General features: G+C 59.1%; 2 protein-coding genes across 5 annotated transcripts; one reads left to right on the forward strand and one right to left on the reverse strand.

Annotated features, from left to right (window-relative positions):
- Positions 1-1,090: 1,090 nt before the first annotated feature.
- ADAD2 (adenosine deaminase domain containing 2) lies at positions 1,091-7,666 on the reverse strand. 2 transcript variants are annotated; one of them, XM_043436615.1, is made up of 11 exons: positions 7,398-7,666; positions 7,159-7,302; positions 3,563-3,715; positions 3,178-3,225; positions 2,966-3,091; positions 2,731-2,881; positions 2,483-2,650; positions 2,152-2,381; positions 1,819-2,062; positions 1,472-1,592; positions 1,091-1,389 (listed from the first exon to the last, which is right to left on the reverse strand). In XM_043436615.1, the coding sequence occupies exons 1-11, from the start codon at positions 7,597-7,599 to the stop codon at positions 1,285-1,287; spliced, it is 1,692 nt and encodes a 563-aa protein (XP_043292550.1). In that variant the 5' UTR covers positions 7,600-7,666; the 3' UTR covers positions 1,091-1,284. The 2 variants fall into 2 exon arrangements, with proteins under 2 accessions (XP_043292550.1, XP_043292549.1); XM_043436614.1 differs by having other exon boundaries at positions 2,731-3,091.
- Positions 7,667-9,033: 1,367 nt separating this feature from the next.
- On the forward strand, positions 9,034-18,552 carry TAF1C (TATA-box binding protein associated factor, RNA polymerase I subunit C). Of its 3 annotated transcripts, XM_043436796.1 has the most exons (15): positions 9,050-9,196; positions 12,211-12,420; positions 13,514-13,595; positions 13,757-13,854; positions 13,932-14,021; positions 14,118-14,191; positions 14,789-15,027; positions 15,124-15,240; positions 15,317-15,434; positions 15,523-15,594; positions 15,722-15,857; positions 15,982-16,125; positions 16,505-16,679; positions 16,755-16,892; positions 16,965-18,552. In XM_043436796.1, the coding sequence occupies exons 2-15, from the start codon at positions 12,283-12,285 to the stop codon at positions 18,023-18,025; spliced, it is 2,682 nt and encodes an 893-aa protein (XP_043292731.1). In that variant the 5' UTR covers positions 9,050-9,196; positions 12,211-12,282; the 3' UTR covers positions 18,026-18,552. The 3 variants fall into 3 exon arrangements, with proteins under 3 accessions (XP_043292729.1, XP_043292731.1, XP_043292730.1); XM_043436794.1 differs by having other exon boundaries at positions 9,034-9,196; positions 14,789-15,240; XM_043436795.1 differs by lacking the exon at positions 9,050-9,196 and adding an exon at positions 9,259-9,395 and having other exon boundaries at positions 14,789-15,240.
- The last annotated feature ends 127 nt before the right edge of the window (positions 18,553-18,679 follow it).

The following is an 18,679-nucleotide window of genomic DNA, read 5'->3' on the forward strand; positions in this document are numbered from 1 at the left end:
GTTCTGTCCAAGGTCACAGAAGCGACTCGAGCAGCAGCCTGGGGGCTTCCAGGCACTTGGGGACATCAGGGGCCTGGGTAGGAACTGCAGCTCCATCCCAACGCTGTGCTCTTCTGGGAGGTGCCCACCCTCACCTGGTGAATTTTCTCACCAGTAAAGTGGAGCAGCGAGAGCATCCACCTTGCTGGTGGCAGGTTTAATGTGACAGCATCTGTAAAGCCTGGGGGCAGGTGGCGGGGGGCAAGGCCTGCTCCAGCCTGTCAGCTCTTTCCTCCATCGCCCCCTCCCCGCCACGCCCCCTTGTTGGCAGCAGCACTGGTTGAAAGGGAGAGGACGGGGCCCAGCAGATGGACAGAGGGAAAGCCCAGCCTGAGGCCAGGTGGGCTGGAGAACAGCCATGTGGGCTGGCCTTCCGGTTGTTTCTCCAGATGAGTCCACCGGAGTGAACCGAGGTTAAGTGGCCGCCAAGGTCACACACACACACACATCCACCCCGCGGGGGCCGGGAGGTGGCCTGGAGGGAACGGATGCTATCCCCGGGCTTCAGTGTCTGCTCCTGCCTGGCCCGGAATGCCAACCCAGCTTCCCAGCCCACCGGGGAGAGCGATCTGGAGTTCTGAACCCTGAAACTGCTGGGGGAGCAGGGAGGCCCCTGTCACAGGGTGTGGGGCTGGAGGCTGGTGTGGTCCTCCATCACCTCGGGCCCCAGACTTCAAAGCTGCTGCGCTCCTGCTCTTGCTCCAGGCCCCTGCCCAGGCCTGCAGACCTGTGCCCGGTGCCGGGTTCAGGGGGTGGGCATGTGCCTGGGCAGGCTGCACTTCCTCCTCCGCCCCCAAAGTCCTTGGGGAGCCTGGACATTCCTGCAGACTCCCCACAACCCCCACCCCTGAGAGGTGGGCTCTGGGTATCACAGCCTCATCAGGTAGGACAGCTGTGGTGACACAGAGGCAGCGTGGGACTCAGTCGGGATGAGCCCCCTGCCAGCTCCCAGGGCTGCCCACCTCTTGCAGGACCCAGAGGATCTGGAGGGCAGGGACTGGGGCTCCCCTCTTCCCCACCAAAAAGCCAACAGCACACAGGAACACCAGAATCAACTTCTTTATTCAAGCGCCCAGTGTGCAGCAGACCCCACCCCGCCTCCGCTTCAGGGCCTCCCTCCATCCCTGGCTTCACCCTGCGCACCAGTGCTCAACCCGCCCTCACCCCCTCACCCCCCACCCCCCAATTGGCACTCCTCCAGCGGGGTCCCACTGGGCTCTGGACCTCGGCCCCTGGAGCTCTGCTTCAGTTTTTGAATTTTCCCACCAGCGGTTTCGAGGGCCAAGCCCCCAGGCCCTGCTGGTCCAGGAGGATGGACAGCTGCTGGCGAGCCTCCTGATAGGGCCCGGCCTAGAGCAGGAGGGGTGCAGATGAGAGGGGGTGTTTGCCAGGGGTGCAGGAAAGAGGGCTGCGGGGGCGGGAAGGCGCTGACCTTGGCTGCCTCGTAGGTCTGCAAGGCCAGCAGGTGGGACTTTCCGAGGGCATGGGCAGCCTGGCGAAAGGCCCGGAGAAAGGAGGCCTTGCAGAGGCGCGAGGGAGGCCCGGGGGCAGAGCTGGGAAGGACAGAAAGGCGCCCAATGTGGGGGGAGGGCAAAGGAGGCCCGAGCCACCAGGCCCGCGCCACCCTCTCACACCACCTCCACCCTGACGATCTTGGGGGGGTCCCATTGCTGGTGAGAAGCTGGTGGCTAGATGCATCTTTTTTCCCCACAGGCAAGGGGATGGCGGACCCCTCCGGTTGTCAAATCCCCCTCCAGCCTGCCCCCAGGCCCTTCTTACTCGGCCTTCACACGCCCGGTGGCCACGTCCACCACCTCGACGTCTGGGTCCCCCAGGCTCCAGTTGAGGCTCAGGCCCTGGCAGGTGTTGGGGGGGAGGTCAGAGGGGGCCACCGAGGGCCCTGCAAAGAGGTGGAGCATGGTCCGGGTGTAGGGGGCTGGCAGGCACGGCCCCATGGCCCTGTCAAGGCTGGGCCGGGTATGGATGGCCCGGCTCAGGGTCGAGGGGTCGTGGCAGGAGTCGGCTGTGGGGCACAGGACAAGGTCTGAGTCTCTGTCCGCCCGTCTCCCCGCCCCACGGCCCACCCCTGCCCCCCTGCCCTGCAGGGCTCACCCAGGACCAGGCTGGTGGTGTAGATGGGGGGCAGGAAGTGGGCCAGCAGGCCCCCCCCCAGCCCCAGGACGGCCCAGCGTGCCAGCTTGTCACTCGCCGAGAGGCAGCCCACGTGCGTGTCGCGGAGCGCAGGGGCCACGTAGCACACCGGCTTCAGCTCCCCCTGGATGTGGGCCTGCAGGCGGAGCGGGGGGCCGTGCAGGAGGCCGCCCTCCAACGACGGAGGGAGGCTGCGGAGGACCGGGGTAGGGGGTCAGGGCCCCTCTCCCACCCCCACGTGGCGCTCCCTGGTGCAGCCCCCCAGGCCCCCCTCACCCTGTACCCCACACACTAGATATCGTAGGCGGCTCCCTTGGGCGTGTTGCTGACGTAGAGGTGCAGGAAGATCCGGGGCTTGAGGGCGAAGGGGGGCCCGGGCCCCAGCTTGGGGACCAGCACGGACTTCTCCTTGCCCATGGGGCCCCCCTGCGTGGCCAGCAGGAGCTGCCGGAACAGGAACCTGGGGGTGGTGGAGTGGCAGCTAGGGTGGTCCCGTCTCCCTGGGGCTGGCTGGGCAGAGGGCCCCCCGCCACCCCTCACCTCAGCAGGGCCCGGCGGGCCACCACCAGCCCGTGGCAGTCGTGAAGCTGCCGGCCCGAGAAGTCCAGCCACCCGGCGCAGCTGCCGCCGCCGGTGCCCAGCGCCACCAGCTGGTAGGTCTCCTTGGCGTGGCCCCTGGCACCCGGGACCTCTGCGAGGAAGGGGGCAGAGAAGACTGGCCTGAGGCAGGGGGCCCAGGGGCCTTCCCGGGGAGGCGGGGGCAGGGCCACCCTACCTCGCTCCAGGATGACCGCGGCCACGGTCCCCTTGCAGGCCCAGTATGGCGAGCTGGCATCCACCAGGCGGTCGAAGACTGCGCTGACCACGGCCGCGCAGCGCTGCTCATGGGTCACGATGTTCTCTGCAGGGGAGGGAGGGGGCGGAGGTGGCTTCACAGGCCATGCCCTCCTGTGCTGGGGCGGTGGGCGTCACTGGGGTCTCACCTACCTATGCTCAGAGGAGCGAGAGGAGGCTGGTTGGGGGTCTTTGGGGGTTCTGGAAGAGAGACAAAGGGTGGGCTGTCGTGGGTGCTGGGGACTGCCCTCCCATCCTTCATCCTTCAGGAATCCAAGAGGTCCCACTGGCGATTGGTGTGTGTGGAGGGTTGAGGGGGGGGGGGCTCAGGTCATCCTCCGGAAGCCAAAAGTCCCTCAGCTGCCCCCAGCAGTCCCTGGGCCCAGGGTGGGTGGGATTCAAAGGACATTAGGGCAGGGGTCTGCTCACATCTCCATCCCCAGCTCCCTGCAGGCTGGGTCCTGGTGCCCAGATAGTCTCTGCAGCAACTCACCCCTAGGTGCATGTGCACTCCCGCCCCCGACGTGCCCTGGGTTACCTGCCCCTGCGGCTGGGCCCTCCAGCTGACGCCGGATGTAGTGGAGGGCAGAGAGAGCTGCCTGCTGCTTGGCCTCCGGCTTACTGTTGGCAGTGCTCGGGGGGCAGACCACCCCATCCAGCTCCACGGCCACAGAGAAGGGCGAGCAGGGGTCTGGGGAAGGAGGAGCTGAGAAGTGGTACCGTGCGCCTCATCCTTGTCCCGGGCGCTTCCTGGCAGGACCACGACACCTGCCAGCGAGGATGACCAGAATGACGGGGAGACAGCCTGCTGAGCTCCGCCCAGGCCGCTGCAGGCCTCGGCATGCCAGGCCATGGCCGCTCACAGATCCGCGCCAGCCCCTCTGAAATAGGTCCCTGTGACCCCATTGTACAGAGGGGGACAAGGCAGGCAGGTGGCCAGCAAGCCCAGGTGCTGTCAGGACCCAGATCCATGGCTGCACTGTCCCCAGGAGGAAGGTCCCCTGTCCTCTCTCAGACACACTGCTCTATTTCTTCTCTACAAGAAGCTCGTCTTCCAAACATGACCACTCCAGGTGTTACTTATAACACAATAGAGACAGATGAAAATCCTAGAACAGGGATCAGTTGGTCAAAGGGCATAAATTTATTTCCATTCACAGTATTTGCTGTTACCTGCTGCTAAATTGTCCCCCAAAAGGGCTGCCTTTTTCTTTTGAAGAGAACCTGAATTTCAGTACCCCTCACTAGCATGGAGATTCACCAACTTTAAAAGAGCATCAAGAATGCCAGTTAGGGAGACTTCTCTGGCAGTCCAGTGGTTAAGAATCTGCCTTCCAATGCAGGGGAGGTGGGTTCAATCCCTAGTCAGGGAAGTAAGATCCTGCATGCCTTGGGGAAACTACTGAGCCACAGCTACTGAGCCCACGGGCCACAAAAGATCCCACATGTGTCAATGAAGACCCCCGAGTGCTACAACTAAGACTCGAGGCAGCCAAATAGATATTTACAAAAGAATGCCAGCTGGGAGATGCAGAAGGCAGGCTGGCATCAGGACTCTCTGGCAGCTAGTGCAGTAATAATCAACTCTGGCCACAATCATCAAAGGATGTTACAACCATGTCGGGGGATGGAGTTCTAGGGAACAGGATCGTCACACCCAGCGGGCAAGTGAAAGCACCTGGTGACACCACCCTGATCAGGCCGTCCCAGCTGACCCCCCAGGGGTAGAATAAGGAGATCTCGGGCCCCCTGGCGGGAGGCACCGCCACAGACACGAGGTTGCCACAGATGCCTCCGCTGGTCACGCATCACTTGAACCCAATCCTGAGGAAACAGACAAACCCAAATGAACAACTTTCTACAGGATAACCAGACCTTACCCTTCAAAATCATCACTGTCCTGAAGCCAAAGACAGCCTGAGGAATTGTTTCAGATAAAAGGAGGTTAAAGAGGCTGATGTAATAAATCGTGCTGGATTGGAAAAAAAAATGTCCATCACTGTAACAAGCAGCAAAATTTGAACATGAATGGTAACTAAGTAATATATCAATGGGCTTCCCCTATAGCTCAGCTGGTAAACAATCTGCCTGCAATTCCAAGAGACCCTGGTTCTATTCCTGGGCCGGAGAGATCCGCTGGAGAAGGGATAGGCTACCCACTCCAGTATTATTGTGCTTCCCTTGTGGCTCAGGTGGAAAAGAGTCCACTTGCAATGCGGGAGCCCAGGGTTCAATCCCTGGGTTGGGACGATCTCTGGAGAAAGACTACCTACTCCAGTATTTTGGCCTGGAGAATTCCATGGACTGTATAGTCCATGCGATCACTTGTTAAGTTTCCAGAATTTGATCCTTGTGCTGCAATTAGATAAGACAATGCCCTTGTTCTTAGAAAATATATGTTGAAATGTTTAAGGGGTAAATAAGCCTTCAGATTGTTCAAAACAAATTAATGTGGATATTTATATGTAAATATATATAGAAGAGAAAGAGGGACACAAAGTAAATGTGACAAATGTGAACTGGAGAATCTGGGTGAAGAGTTTATGGGAGCTCTTTTATACTATTCTTCGAAAATTTACCAAGATGAAGAATAAAAATGACAAAAAATGCCTACCCGCATCGACAGTGGAAAGAGGGACCTTAGGCGGAAGGGAGTGGCAATATTCTCAGTGGTTCAGCTCAGGCTCTGAAACCAGGCTGCCCCCTGGCAGTTTCAGCCTCTCTGGCCTCAGTCTTCCCATCTGTAAAGCAGTGGTAATGGTATCTGCCTTTCTTAAGGAACACTTGTGAGGACTCAATGAGTTAATGTATCTGAAGACCTTCAAATAACACTTGGTCTGTCACCCAGAACACAAGAACGTTAGCTGTCATCACTGGTATTGAATTGATTTCCTTGTTTGCTGTATTTTTTTTTTTTTTTTTAGTTGCAGCATGCGAAGTCTCAGTTACAGCATGTGGGATCTAGTTTCCTAACCAGGGATCAAATCTGGGCCCCCCGCAAGGGAGCTCAGAGTCTTAGTCACTGGACCACAAGGGAAGTCCCTATTTTCTGTATTCTTGATGCTCTGGCATTTGGGGATTTAATCCTGGAGAAACCATCCCTCCCAGGACTAGCTAATTCCTAGACATAGCAAACAACTTCTCTGCAAGCTCACTCTTTTCATATAAAAACCGATCAATCCAGAGCTCACACCCCAACCACAGAACTCTCTCACAAGCCAACATTCCCCATGCCCTAAATCATTCCCGAGGCCAGGTACTAGGCAGCTAGGAACCACCCCACAAACCCTAAATTTATCCAGTGTCTTGCTTTTATCAATCCTAATCTCACTCTGCATAGGTACCCTGCTCCAACCATTCTTTTCCAAGAAAACCCAATTAACGCCCTGGGCTGTGCCTGCCCCTCTCCTCTTCCTCCTGACCACTCCATCCTTTCCTACACAGCCCCGCATGGCCATCTGTGCCTCCTGTTTCTAGGAATCCATACTTCCTCCTTCGTGACAAGCACTCTCATGTCTGCTGTCTTAACATACCTGATTAAAACAAATCCCAGGTAGATTTTTTTTTAATACATTATCTCGTTTTGAGTTGTTCAGTTTGGGGTTCTCCAAGGAAGTTTTACAAATGCTCCCAAAAGTTCTTAGAAGCAGGGAATGTGCTGGCTGAAAGTTGGGAATCTGAATCTAGGAGGGACCTGGTGTATGGATGGTTCTGGGAGGACGACTGTAACCATTATATCTGCACACAGTGTTGCCATCATTAAACTGTATCTGATAACCTCTTTGAGTTGGGGTGGGCTGGCCCTCACTTAGGCACCTCCTCTCCAATGCTGGCATGATAACTCTGTAATTGTTTGTAACTGACCTTCAAAAAAACCTGCTGAAAGGCTGGGTAGCTTGAGGCAGATCCCTTAACCAACCTGAGCTTCAGATGTGCCCCCTCCGCCCCTCCCACCCCCCCAACCCCTCCAACCCCCCGCCGTCACCTGCTAGTTAGAAATCTGGGGTACCTGGTGCCCCTGGCACCACGCTGCTCACAGCAGGCTTACCCCGGGCCCCAGGCCCAACTCAGTCTTCCTGGCTTCATTTGAAAACAGCCCAGGGCACGCTGCCATCCCAGCCCCCTGGGCCTCACCTGCTGTTTGGCCTTCTCGAAAGATCAGGGAGACGCCCAGATTGGCCGCGTACTGAGTAAGCAAGACCACGGCCTGGCCCGGCGGCGGGTCTTTAAGAAGCAGGCCCAGATGTCTGGCCACCTTTGGGAAGTCCCCGGCGGGCCCTGTAGGTGGTACAGCGACCCTCAGGGACCTCCCCATCCTTCCTGTGCCCGGCCGCCCCCAGCTCCCCGATCCCTGCCCCCCACCCAGGCCCCACCATCCCCAGCCGCTGCAGAGGCCTGGAGCTGCCCGCCCGGTTCATCGTCCTCTGCATTGGGGGTGGGCGCAGACTCTTGGCCCAGACTGGCCGAGGGCCTCCAGGGGCTAGACCCTGGGCTGATCTGCAGTGATGCTGCCAGACGGGGCTTCCTGCGGCCACTGTCGTCGGTGCCCAGAGCTGCACTGGCCTGTGAAGCCATGGCTGGATTCGAGAACCGGAGGGGACAGCGGGCACGTTGTGGCGCCACCCGCGCCCTTTTACACGCCAGAGCGAGCGCCCACGTGGGGAGCACGTGGTACAACCGGCAGCGCATGGTGAGCTCCGCCTCCCACCTCACTCGTAGCCAATGAGAGCCCATAAAGCTGTAGCAGGACAGTATGCCCAGCCAATGGGAGGCCAGTCTCCCAGGCAGCCAGAGCCCGGATGTGGACTAAGTGGCCACCTGGCCAATCTCCTTACTTCACGGGCGGGGCTCCGGGTGTAAAGTGAGGGTGGAAGACAGGGCCCTCCCATCATCTTCTCTGCGCTTGCGTGGTATTCGGGAAATAAAAGCCAGGGGAGGCGTCTGGGGACCCAAATTCAGCACCTCACCCCTGCTGCGGTCCAAGGCTGGCCTCAACTCCCCATTTTGCCAGTTTGCCCTCCCCAGCTGCTTAAGCAGCTGAGCCTAGAGGAGGACGGGAGGTCCTCATTCTGTAAGAGATGGTGTTTTCATTTGTAGCAGCCTCACAGAATCTTTAGGGCCAACATTTAAAATCTGTTCACCCTAAGCCTTCCTGAAGCCAACTGTAAGTGCTCCATGTGGGCTTTAGCTAAAATTAGTCATTTTATATCCTGCCCTCCCCAGGCCGCTTTTTTTCCCCTCTGAAGTGAATTTGGGTTGGTTCGTAAAAACATGTCGAGATAGCAATTCTTAAAAATGAGGGTCTAGCGACGAAGGAGAAATAACAAAAATAAAGTTAAGAATGAAGACAATTTACATATGTCTCGCTACCATGTTGCTTTAAGGAGATGGAAATTTTAACAGTCTTGTAGGAGCCAGTGACTGGGAAAATGTGACCAGTTACTGAGTTTACCGTCTGTAAGTTTTGTTACTGTTGCTGCTGCTTGCTACTTTCGGATCTGACAATACGAGCTAGGAGGGGGGCGATGTGGACACTAAGGCATAGAGAAACAGTCGGTTAGAATCTGTTAACATTTGACTTGGAAGAACAGATGTGGAGCAAGGTAGATTTAACCTCCCAAACGGTTCAAGGATTGACCTCAAGAAAGACAATTCTGAGGACTTCCCCTGGTGGCTCAGCGGTAAAGAATCTGCCTGCAATGTAGGAACTGCAAAAGACGCAGGTATGAGCCCTGGGTCAGGAATATCCCCTGGAGGAGAGCATGGCAACCCACTCCAGTAGTCTCGCCTGGAGAATCCCATGGACAGAGGAGCCTGGCGGGCTTCAATCCATGGGGTCGCAATAAGAGTCGGACACAGCTGAGCGACTTCACTTTTCATTTCCTTTTACTTAATTTCCAGTGCCCACGACGCAGTCTGCACTCGCATTCTCCCTCCTCCCGGGAGGTGGCGCTCTGGAGCGCCCCTGAGGCCGGGCTGGGAGGCGGGACTTCCTGCCTTCCAGAGAGCATTTCCGGCCCAGCCCGGGGAGGCGGTTCATTGTTTCTGTGCGGCTTTCGGGTTGAGGGCTCGGGAGCTAGGGTTCCGCCTTGGGGCTCCGTCGTAGCACGAGGGTCAGGCAAGCGTCACGCGGAGGTCAGTTTCCCAGACAAGCACGGCGCGACGGGATCACGTAAGTGCGCGCACCCCTCCGACGGGACGGAGGGGCGGGTCCCCCTGCTTCAGTCCACCAGCCCCAAGCTGTGTGGCTTTGGGACGAGTCGCCCAACCTTTGCAGAGTGGGTGGTGAGCAGCCGCTGGCTCATGGAGAGGGGAGCATCACGCCATTGTAAAGCGTCGTAGCAACAACTGTCTGGCACACAGCGCTTGGTGTGAGATGCCTGCTGTTCTTGTGTTGAAATTCTGGGGCCTCGACGTGGAGTGGGAAGAGACGGATGGGGAGGACGTGGGCGAGTAGAGGTCTGAAGGGAAGGGCCTCCCTGATCCCCTCTCCCATACCCCGGCAGGCGCACCTATTGCCACACCCGGCGTTCGTGCAGACCCGAGGAAACTCCGGAGGTCTAAATTAGGATCCGGGAGAGAACGAGGGCGGGAAGTCGAGGCTGTCTTGTCTCGGGGCTTTTCTGAGGTCGTGGGCTCCACCAACTCCCTCAGCCTCCCTGCGTTTGTTTGAGGCTGTCTAGTTCCTTATTCTTGGATTTGTGCCTTCAGCTTTTACGTACTGATTTCAGTTCAGTTCAGTCGCTCAGTCATGTCCGACTCTTGCGACCCCATGGACTGCATGCAGCGCGCCAGGCTTTCCTGTACATCACGTAGTAAATAAGGCAGGCACCGGGGATAAAGTCCCTTCCCCATGGGGACTCTCAGAGCAGTTTGGAATCACATAGCTTTACCTTTAAATATCTTATCACACATCACAATGCGTGCTCCAGAGGAGGAATGCAGGGTGATGTGGGACAGGGCTGGAGGAACCAGGAGAGGCTTCCTGACAAAATCTGAAGGATGGGGGCGGATTTTATAGGTGGGTAGGAAGGGCAATGGTGTTCATTTTTAGTGGAGAGATAGTGTGAAAGGGTCCTCTCGTGAAAAGATGCATTCCCACCACTGTCCTCTCCTGTGATGGAGGAGAAAGACAGCAACAATCAGATGCCAGGAGCTCAGAAATGAGTCAGATACAGTTCCTGTCCCAGAGAGCAGTCCTGAAGAAGAGATAAGGCATATAAACCACAATTAGAATGAGGCTGACCTGTGCCCTGAGAAACACATTCATTTGACCAGTTTTTTTATTTTTAATTACTATTTATTTATTTATTTACATGACTGCACTGGGTCTTAGTTATGGCACTCAGAATCTTCAGTTATGGCATTCGAACTCTTAGTTGCAGCATGTGGAATCTAGTTCTGTGACCAGGAGTCAAACCTGGGCCCTCTACATTAGCCACTGGACCACCGGGGAAGTCCCTCATTTGAAAAGTGAAAGTGCTAGTCACTCAGTTGTGTCCAACTCTTTGTGACCCCGTGGACTGTAACCCACCAGGCTCCTCTGTCCGTGGAATTCTCCAGGCAAGAATACTGCAGAGGGTTGCTATTCCCTTCTCCAGGGGATCGTCCCTACCCAAGAATCAAACCTCAGTCTTCTGCATTGCAGGGAGATTCTTTACCATCTACCAACATTTACTGTGTGGTGAGCACTTTGCAAGGTGCTCAGAGTACCTGGAGGTACCGAGGTTACAAAATAAATGGATACATGCAGTGGTAGCTCTAAGGGGAAAGGTTTTGCTTAGTGAGGCTCTGAGGCTGGTGCTCGCTTCTGGATGCAGGGAGAGTAGTGGATCAAAACAGGTTTTGGAGCGGCTGGAGGATCACGCTATTGGCCTTGGGCAAGTTGCTCTTTCCCAGCCTGTTTCCTGACCTCCATACTAGCGGCAGGAGAATAAAACTTGTAGTACCATGTCGGGCAGATGCTGGCAGTCAGTAAGTGAGAACTTCTCTTACTTTTGCAGGTAATAAAGGATATTACAGCTGCTTATTCTTCTAGAGCACTTTGTATTTTGTTGTTGTTGTTGTTCACCCTCTTTGTGATCGCATGAACTGCAGCACGCCAGATTTCCCTGTCCGTCACTATTTCTTGAAGTTTACTTAAGTTCACGTCCACTGAGTCAGTGATGCTTTCTAACCATCTCATCCGCTGCCACCCTCTTCTCTTCCTGCCTTCACTCTTTCCCAGCTTCAGTCTTTTCCAATGAAGCGGCTCTTCGCATCAGGTGGCCAAAGTATTGAAACTTCAGCTTTAGTCCTTCCAGTGAATATTCAGGGTTGATTTCCTTTAGGATTGACTGGTTTGATCTATCTGCAGTCCAAGGGACTCTGAAGAATCTTCTCCCACACCACAGTTTGAAAGCATCAATTCTTCAGCACTCAGGCTTCTTCTTGGTCCAACTCTCACGTCCATACATGACTACTGAAAAAAACCGAACTTTGACTATATGGACCTTTGTTGGCAAAGTGATGTCTCTGCTTTTTAATACTCTGTCTAGGTTTGTCATAACTTCCCTTTCCAAAGAGCAGGGATCTTTGAATTTCGTGGCTGCAGTCACCAAAGCCCTTTGACATAAACATTATTATTCAGTACATAGTTGGTTCCTTTTTGGTGGAGGGTACTGTCCTCGACAGTGGGAAGGCAGACAAATAAGACTCGTCTCTGGCTTTGGGGAACATGAGTTTGTCTTGAGAGTGTAGCCTAGAGTGTGGGGCTTGTCGTCCAGGTAGGACTATGTAATTATAATGTGATACGTGAGAGCGTGATGGAAGCTGACCCCCACCAGCCACCTTCTAACTTCGGTCCCCATCACTCACCCCCTAGTTCTTCCCATGGCTGCACAGTTGCTTCTCACGTACTTCCTACCCCAGGACTCTTGGTCCTGCTGTTCATTCTGCCCAGTACCCTCTTCCCAGTAGTTGGCATGTTTGTCTCTGTCATTAGGCTCTGTGTGTGCCGGACACCATCTTCATGAAGCTACCGATGCTTCACCCTTAGGCCCTGCCACCCCTTCCCTCCTGGCGGGTTGCTTGGTTTTGGTATAGCACCTACTATTCTCGGGCGTTCGGTGACACGTTCATTTGTTCTTTGTTATCTGCTTCCCCAAAGAGATTATCCTTCTCTTAAGGCACTCTTCACTCTCCCAGGAGCCCCGGAAGCCGCTGTCCAGTTCAGGTCTCTGAGGAAGGCCAGGGTGACGGTGGCTCCTGTTTTTCAAGATGGACTTCCCCAGCTCCCTCCCACCCTCGTTGTTCATGACCGGCCCCCTTGGTCAGAGTGATGTCCCTGACCTGTCATTCATGTGCAGCTGGAGAGATGCGCTGACCCTGCCAGCGTCCTCGCCCCAAGGCTCTCAGGTGAGGATGGCAGGGAGAGCCTTGGTGGCTCCGCGGCGGTGGGGGGGACATCGATTGGCCCCCCCATCCTAGAGGTCACACCAGTTGGCAGGAGTGCAGAGTGGGGGGCTTTGGTACAAATCTACTAAGACCCAGGCTCAACCAGAATCCTGTCCTTTGGGGACCTGGGGTGCCCTGCCATCCACAGAGAGTTCAGCCTCCTTCCTGGCTCCCTCTCCCCCAACCTTCTCCTTTCTCTATTTGTTCAACGAATACTCACTGAATAGCCCTACTGTGTGCCAGGTGCCTTCTCAGGCCCTGGGGGTCCAGAGTGAGTAAGTTAGATGTGCTCCCTGCCCCTGGGGAACAGTTAGGTGGAGTGGGGACTGACAAGTGAATAGGTCAGAAGATAAAATCATTTCAAAGTGTGGACAGCTCTGAGCGAAACCAAAAGGATGCTGGAGCCACACAGTGCAAGGTGATGGGGGCGGGGGGACCTGGGACAGGAAGGACACCTGCTCTTTCCCTGGACGCCTAAGTCATTGGCTGCCACTTAGAGACAGGCTGGCTAAGGGTTACACCAGGCAGAGGCACATGGGTGAGAAATTTAAGAGAGACCCTGGACGGGTGGTGGGGGGCGGGGGCGGGGTTGGCAGGGCTCCCTTGACAAGGAAGGGCTTCCATCAGGAGCCTTACCTGCTGCTCTACCATCCCCGAGTGTGGAGCTGAGTTGTCTGAGGCCAGCCCTGCAGGGGAGCAGAGGAGCCTGTGGGCGACTGCATGGTCTCCCGAGTGTAAGTGACACATGGGTGGGATCCGGGCCGGCCAGCGAAGGCCGGGCCATCCTCCGAGAGCAGTGCAGCCTGGAGGTGGGAAGCACAGACTGGCGTCAGGCTGCCTGAGTCCAGATCCCAGCCCTTCTCTTTTCTGGCTGCTGCCCGGACTTGGGATGGCCTCCCCGTTCCTCCCATTTTCTTCATCATTAAAGTGACAGTGACCAGCTTGGCAGGCGCCTGGTGAGGACTGAAGGAGTTAACAAGAGACAAGAGCTGATGACAGGGCCTGGCCTGGGCGCTCACTGTGTCACGCTGTGGCCGTGGTTGTGTTTCCTCAGGACAGGGCGCCACCTGTGGCCAAGGACCTGCTCTGGGAGCCGGACACGCCTGGGCCCCTGCCCTTGCTGCCTCCTGGCCCCGGTAAGGAGCTCGGGCTGGGGGCCCCTCCCGAGCTGCTCCCACTCACTGCTGCTTCCCCAGCCCCCTGCTGATTCCTTCCACCCAGCAGGGTCCTTGGCACCTCTAGGCACGGGGATGCCTGGTTCCACTTCAGTCCCTTCCCAGCCTCCCTCTTCCCTCAGATCCCTGGGACCCTGGCCTGACTGCCAAAGATCTGCTTTTCCGGGGAGGCTACCAGTTCCGGAGACATCCCCGAGCCGTGCTGGATGTTACTGAGCAGGTGCGCGGGCCCACCCGGGGGACAGTGCTGTGGGCCCGGGGCTGTGCCTCCTGACCCGGCCTCCTTTCCTCCTGCAGGTCAGCCGGTTCTTGTGGAACCATGGAGACATAGCCTTTGCACCCCTGGGGAGGCTACTGCTGGAGAATTTCAAACTGGAAGGAGCACATGTGAGTAACCCTGGCCGGCCAGGAGGGGGGAAGCGCCCCACTTTCCATCGGGGTGGGCCCTCGGGCGTGTGAGCTTGACAAGGATTTTCTACACAGAGCCGCTCTAAGACGAAGACAGTGGTCAGTGTGAAGAGGCTACTCCAGGACCTCGGTGGACACCAGCCCTGGGGGCAAGTGGCTAGTGAGAGAGGACGGGTTGGGTAGGCCTAGCCGGTGGTGGGGCTCTGGAAGGATCCAGGCCAGGATGCCAGTTCCCATCAACATTTGCTTCCACCCTCCCCAGTGCACGCATGAGCCACACTTCCTCATCTAAACCCCAGCTGCGCTAGCAGTGTAGGGGAAAAGGACGGTAAGCTCGTGGAGTGCAGGCGTGGCTGCATCCAGGCGTTCAGGTGTTATTAGAGCTTTACCTTTACCTTCTCACCCACTTGCCTCTGCTTGGCTTAGTTCCTAGGCAGACCGCTTCCAGGTGGCAGCAACGTGGTTTATGATTCCAGGGAGAGGGCTAGTGGCCTTCCTGAGGCACCAGCAGAAGTCCCAGGAAGGATGAGCTTGGCTCGGCTTGGCTTGGGTGTCATGCCCGTCATGAGCCCATCACTGTGGCTGGGGCGACCCCCAAGTGCCCAGGCCTGGGTCATGTGACTGCAGCACAGGAACAGGGTGGGGTGTTCTTGCAGAGGAAGGAGTTCTAGGTTGATTTTAAAACGCGTCCACTACACTGGGCCTCCCCGGGCTGGCCTGACCCTCCTGCCGTCCTCTCGTCCCAGCTGTCCCTGGGCTTACCTCAGCCAGCGCCAGCGCCGGTTCTCCATCCTTGGGGCCCCGATCCTGAGCACGTCGGTGGCGAGCCTCCTGGGAGAGCTGCTGCATGAGGAGCTGGCCCTGCGCTGGGAGCAGCTGCTCCTGGATGATGTCTACACTGGGGGCGCGCTGGCTTGGGTGCCCGGCAGGACCCCCGGGGCTGGGCAGCTGGTCTACCCCGTGGGCAGCACCATGGACACACTGCGTATCCTCCCTCGCTGGGCACAGGCCAGGGACGGGCAGGGAGTTGTGGGCCTCGAGTGGCCGGAGTCCATAAACTTGTCCTTAGCAAGATGCCCAGGTTTCCAGAAGGTCAGTCTGACCCCAGAGAGCGAGCCCCAGGTTCTCAGAGACCCTGGCCGTATCCAGCTCCGGGGACCTGTCCGGCAGGTGGTGACCCGCAGCGTGCAGGGAGAAGGTAAGGCTGTGGACGCCCCCTTGGCTTACTTCTGCTGCTGACCCTCACCCTCACCCTGACCCTCTCCCTCCTCCAGCTCTGCTGGCTGTCCGCTCTGACCACCACTGTGCCCTGTGGAAGGTCAGTACGCAGGGGCAGCCGGCCCCTCTCCAGGTGCTGCAGGTGGACAAGGGGGCCACAGGGATCAGCCTCAGGTGAGGGGCTTGGGGGAGGGGGCAGTGTGCGTGGAGGCGGGCTTGGGAGAAGGGGTGGCCCGGCGTTCCTCATGCGTGTGCCCTGCAGCCCTCACCTGCCCGGAGAGATGGTCATCTGCAGCCGCTCCGGAGCCGTCTGTCTGTGGAGCACCGAAGATGGGTAAGGCCTCTGCCACAGAAACCCACACCCCAACACGGCCCCCCCAGAACCCGGCTGGGGCCCGGCCAGGGTGCCCAGTCCTCCCCCTCAGCCTGTCCCCCCACCACGGCTGGCCTGTCTCCCCAAGGCTGCGGCAAATCTACAAGGACCCTGAGACCCTGGTGTTCCGGGACCCCTCTCCCTGGCGCTGGGCAGACTTCACTGCCCACCCTCGAGTGCTGACGGTGGGTGACCGCACCGGAGTGAAGATGGTGGACACTCAGGTGAGGGCACGGGGTGGGGGGGCCTCTGCCAGCGGGCGTGACGAGCCACAGGGCCAGCGAGTCCCCGGCCGGTTGAAACCACAGATGGTGGACCGTGAGAGAGCTGACCCATCGTGTCCCCCAGGGCCCGCCAGGCTGTGGTCTGCTGCTCTTTCGTGGAGGGGCAGAGGCGTCATGCCAGAAAGGAGAGCGGGTCCTGCTCACCCAGCACCTGGGGGATCTTGGCCCCGAGTCTCTGCACCCCATGCTCCACCTTGTCTGCACCCAGGTGGGCTCACCTCCCCTTCTCTCCGCCCTGCCCTGTCTCAGGTGACTGGAGGCACAGGTCCCAGGGCCTTGGACAGCAGCCGGGGAGGGGGAGGAGGTCTGGCCCCGCCCTGCCCCGCCCCGCCCCCTCAGCACCCTGGGCGCTCCTGGGTGTCTGGGCATGTGTGCCAGCCTCGGGCAAGGGTGGGGAAGGCTGTGAGAGCCTCTCCCGAGAGTCCCTCTCCCAGCGGGACCATCAGGACAAGGGACACCTGCTGGAGAGACGCCCCCTGTGCAGAGCCAGGCTACTCTGAAAACCACATGGGGCCCTGGAAGGGGCCAGGGGGCGACCCAGGGAGACTTGTCCCGCCCCGTCGGTCTCATCCCTTGTTTTCTGCCAGTTCTCCGTCTACCTGGTGGATGAGCGCCTCCCCTTGGTGCCCTTGTTCAAGTGGAACCACGGCCTCCGCTCCGCACCTCTGCTGGCCCGGCTGCTGCCCCCACTGCGCCCGGGCCTCCCCCAGCCGCTGCTCCTGGCCAGCCAGGGCGGGGAGCTGCAGCTGCTGCACCTCGCAGGTGAGGGGCCAGGCGGGGCAGGGGGCTGGGCGGGGCAGGCCTGGACAGGGCCTCAGCTGTCTGTCCCTCCTACAGGAGCGGGGGCCTCCACGCCCCGGCTGGCAGGGCTCCCCCAGTCTCTCCCCACCAGGAGCGACTCGCTCTCTGCCTTCCCCCTGCTGGAGCCCAAGAGTCACCGGAGGCTGCAGGAGCGTCTGAAAGCGCCCACCATAGGTGCGTTGGGGGCCGGGGCGGGCAGAGAGCCACACCCCCCAGGCCTTCTGGTCACTGTCCTTCCGTCCCCAGGTCTGGCCGCTGTCATCCCACCCCCCGCCTCCACACCAGTGCTGTCGCTCTTCCAGCTGTCCGCGGCCGGAGACGTCTTCTACCAGCATCTCCACCTCCAGGCAGACCCCGGGCCCAACGCTCATGCCCCTGCAGCTTCCTGGACACCCCAGGCCACTGCCTGCTGCAGCCGGTGGCTGAAGGCCCTGCTGGAGGTGCCCCTGGCTCCCCCGGTGTGGGCAGCACCCACCTTCTCCCACCGCCGGCTGCTGGGTGGCTTCGAGCCTCAGAAGGTGGAGGGGCCGGTGCCCGAGGGTCTCCGCAGGGCCATGGCCCAGGGGCGGCTGCTGCAGCAGAGGGACCTGGGCTTGGTCCCCCCGGAGGAGCGGCCCCCTGCCCCCGAGCCTGGCCCCGAGGACGAGCTCAGCGAGCGTCTGGAGGCAGCCTGGGAGTTCGGGGCGGCAGCCTGGTGGGAGAGGCGGCGGGGCAGCCGCGCGGGGCCTGGGAAGCAGCCCAAGCGGCAGAAGCGGCGGACTCAGCTGTCGAGCACCTTCTCCTCCCTCAGTGGCCGCGTGGACCTCTCGGACGCTGCCAGCCCCCCGCCCAGCCCAGACCGCATGGTGCCCGAGGCCAGGCCCCAGCCCCCAAGGACCCCGCCCTCCCAGGAGCTTACCCAGGAGCCCTGGGCCCAGGGCGTCCCCTCGGAGCGGCAGCAGACCCTCCGGGACTACATGGCTGAGCTGCCGCTCCACGCAGACACCCCCGGAGGGGCCTCTACACTCTCCTCCCAGACCCCCAGCGTCCAGGCCACACCCTTGGGGCAGCACACCCCCCAGGTTGGCACGTTCCAGCAGCTGCCCCGAGGGGACACCCCAGAGGGCGCTACCCTCCCCTCCTCCCAGACCCCCAGCATCCGGGCCACACCCTCCAGGCAGCACACCCCCCGGGACAGCATGGTCCAGCAGCTGCCCCAAGGGGACACCCCAGAGGGCGCCACCCCACCTTCTTCCCAGACACCCAGCATCCTGGCCACACGCTCTGGCTCTCAGCGGCTCCGGAAGAAGCCCCGCATGGGCTTCTGAGGCCCGGGGAGGTTGCCAGCTCCAGGAGCCTGCCATCCTCGATAAGCTGCGTCTTTCATGGTTGAAACAGGAATCAGAGAACAGTCCCCAGGGAGCAGACCTCCTGCTTCTGGAAGGCCTTCGTGACTGGGAGACGCTCGTAAGCAGTCTGGAGCCATGTCGGGGGAAGGACGACAGCAAAGTAGTCCTTTATCCCATAGGTCACGGTCTCGGGGCACGTGGTGGAGCCCTGGCAGCCCTGTCCTGAAGGTCGGTGTCGCTGGGATCCCTTCTGGCCAACAGGGTCATGCTGGAGGCAGGGGCTGCAGGCGCGCTCGGGACCCCAGTGACCTCGGGGCCAGAGCCGTGGCTCCTCGGCACTGTGGGTGATGGTGAAATGAGCTCCCCAGCCGGCCCGCGCTCACTGGGTGTCAGTGGTTTGTGGTCAGTGTCTGTGTGACGTGGTTCCTAGCACAATCTAACGTGGAGAGGGAGGTGCTTTGGACCCATGTTAGGGGTTGAATAAACCCATTGCTGAGCCTGGTGTTGAATGATGGACTTTCTCAGGCTGGCCACGTCCCCTTCCATGGCTTTCCACGCTCAGTGCATTAGGTTCGCACCCTCCGTGGCTCTGTGGCCCCAGTGAAGAGCCTGCTTCTGCTGCGGGGAAATCAC

This window comes from Cervus canadensis, chromosome 18, assembly GCF_019320065.1.
Source record: "Cervus canadensis isolate Bull #8, Minnesota chromosome 18, ASM1932006v1, whole genome shotgun sequence".
Classification (NCBI taxonomy): Eukaryota; Metazoa; Chordata; class Mammalia; order Artiodactyla; family Cervidae; genus Cervus; species Cervus canadensis.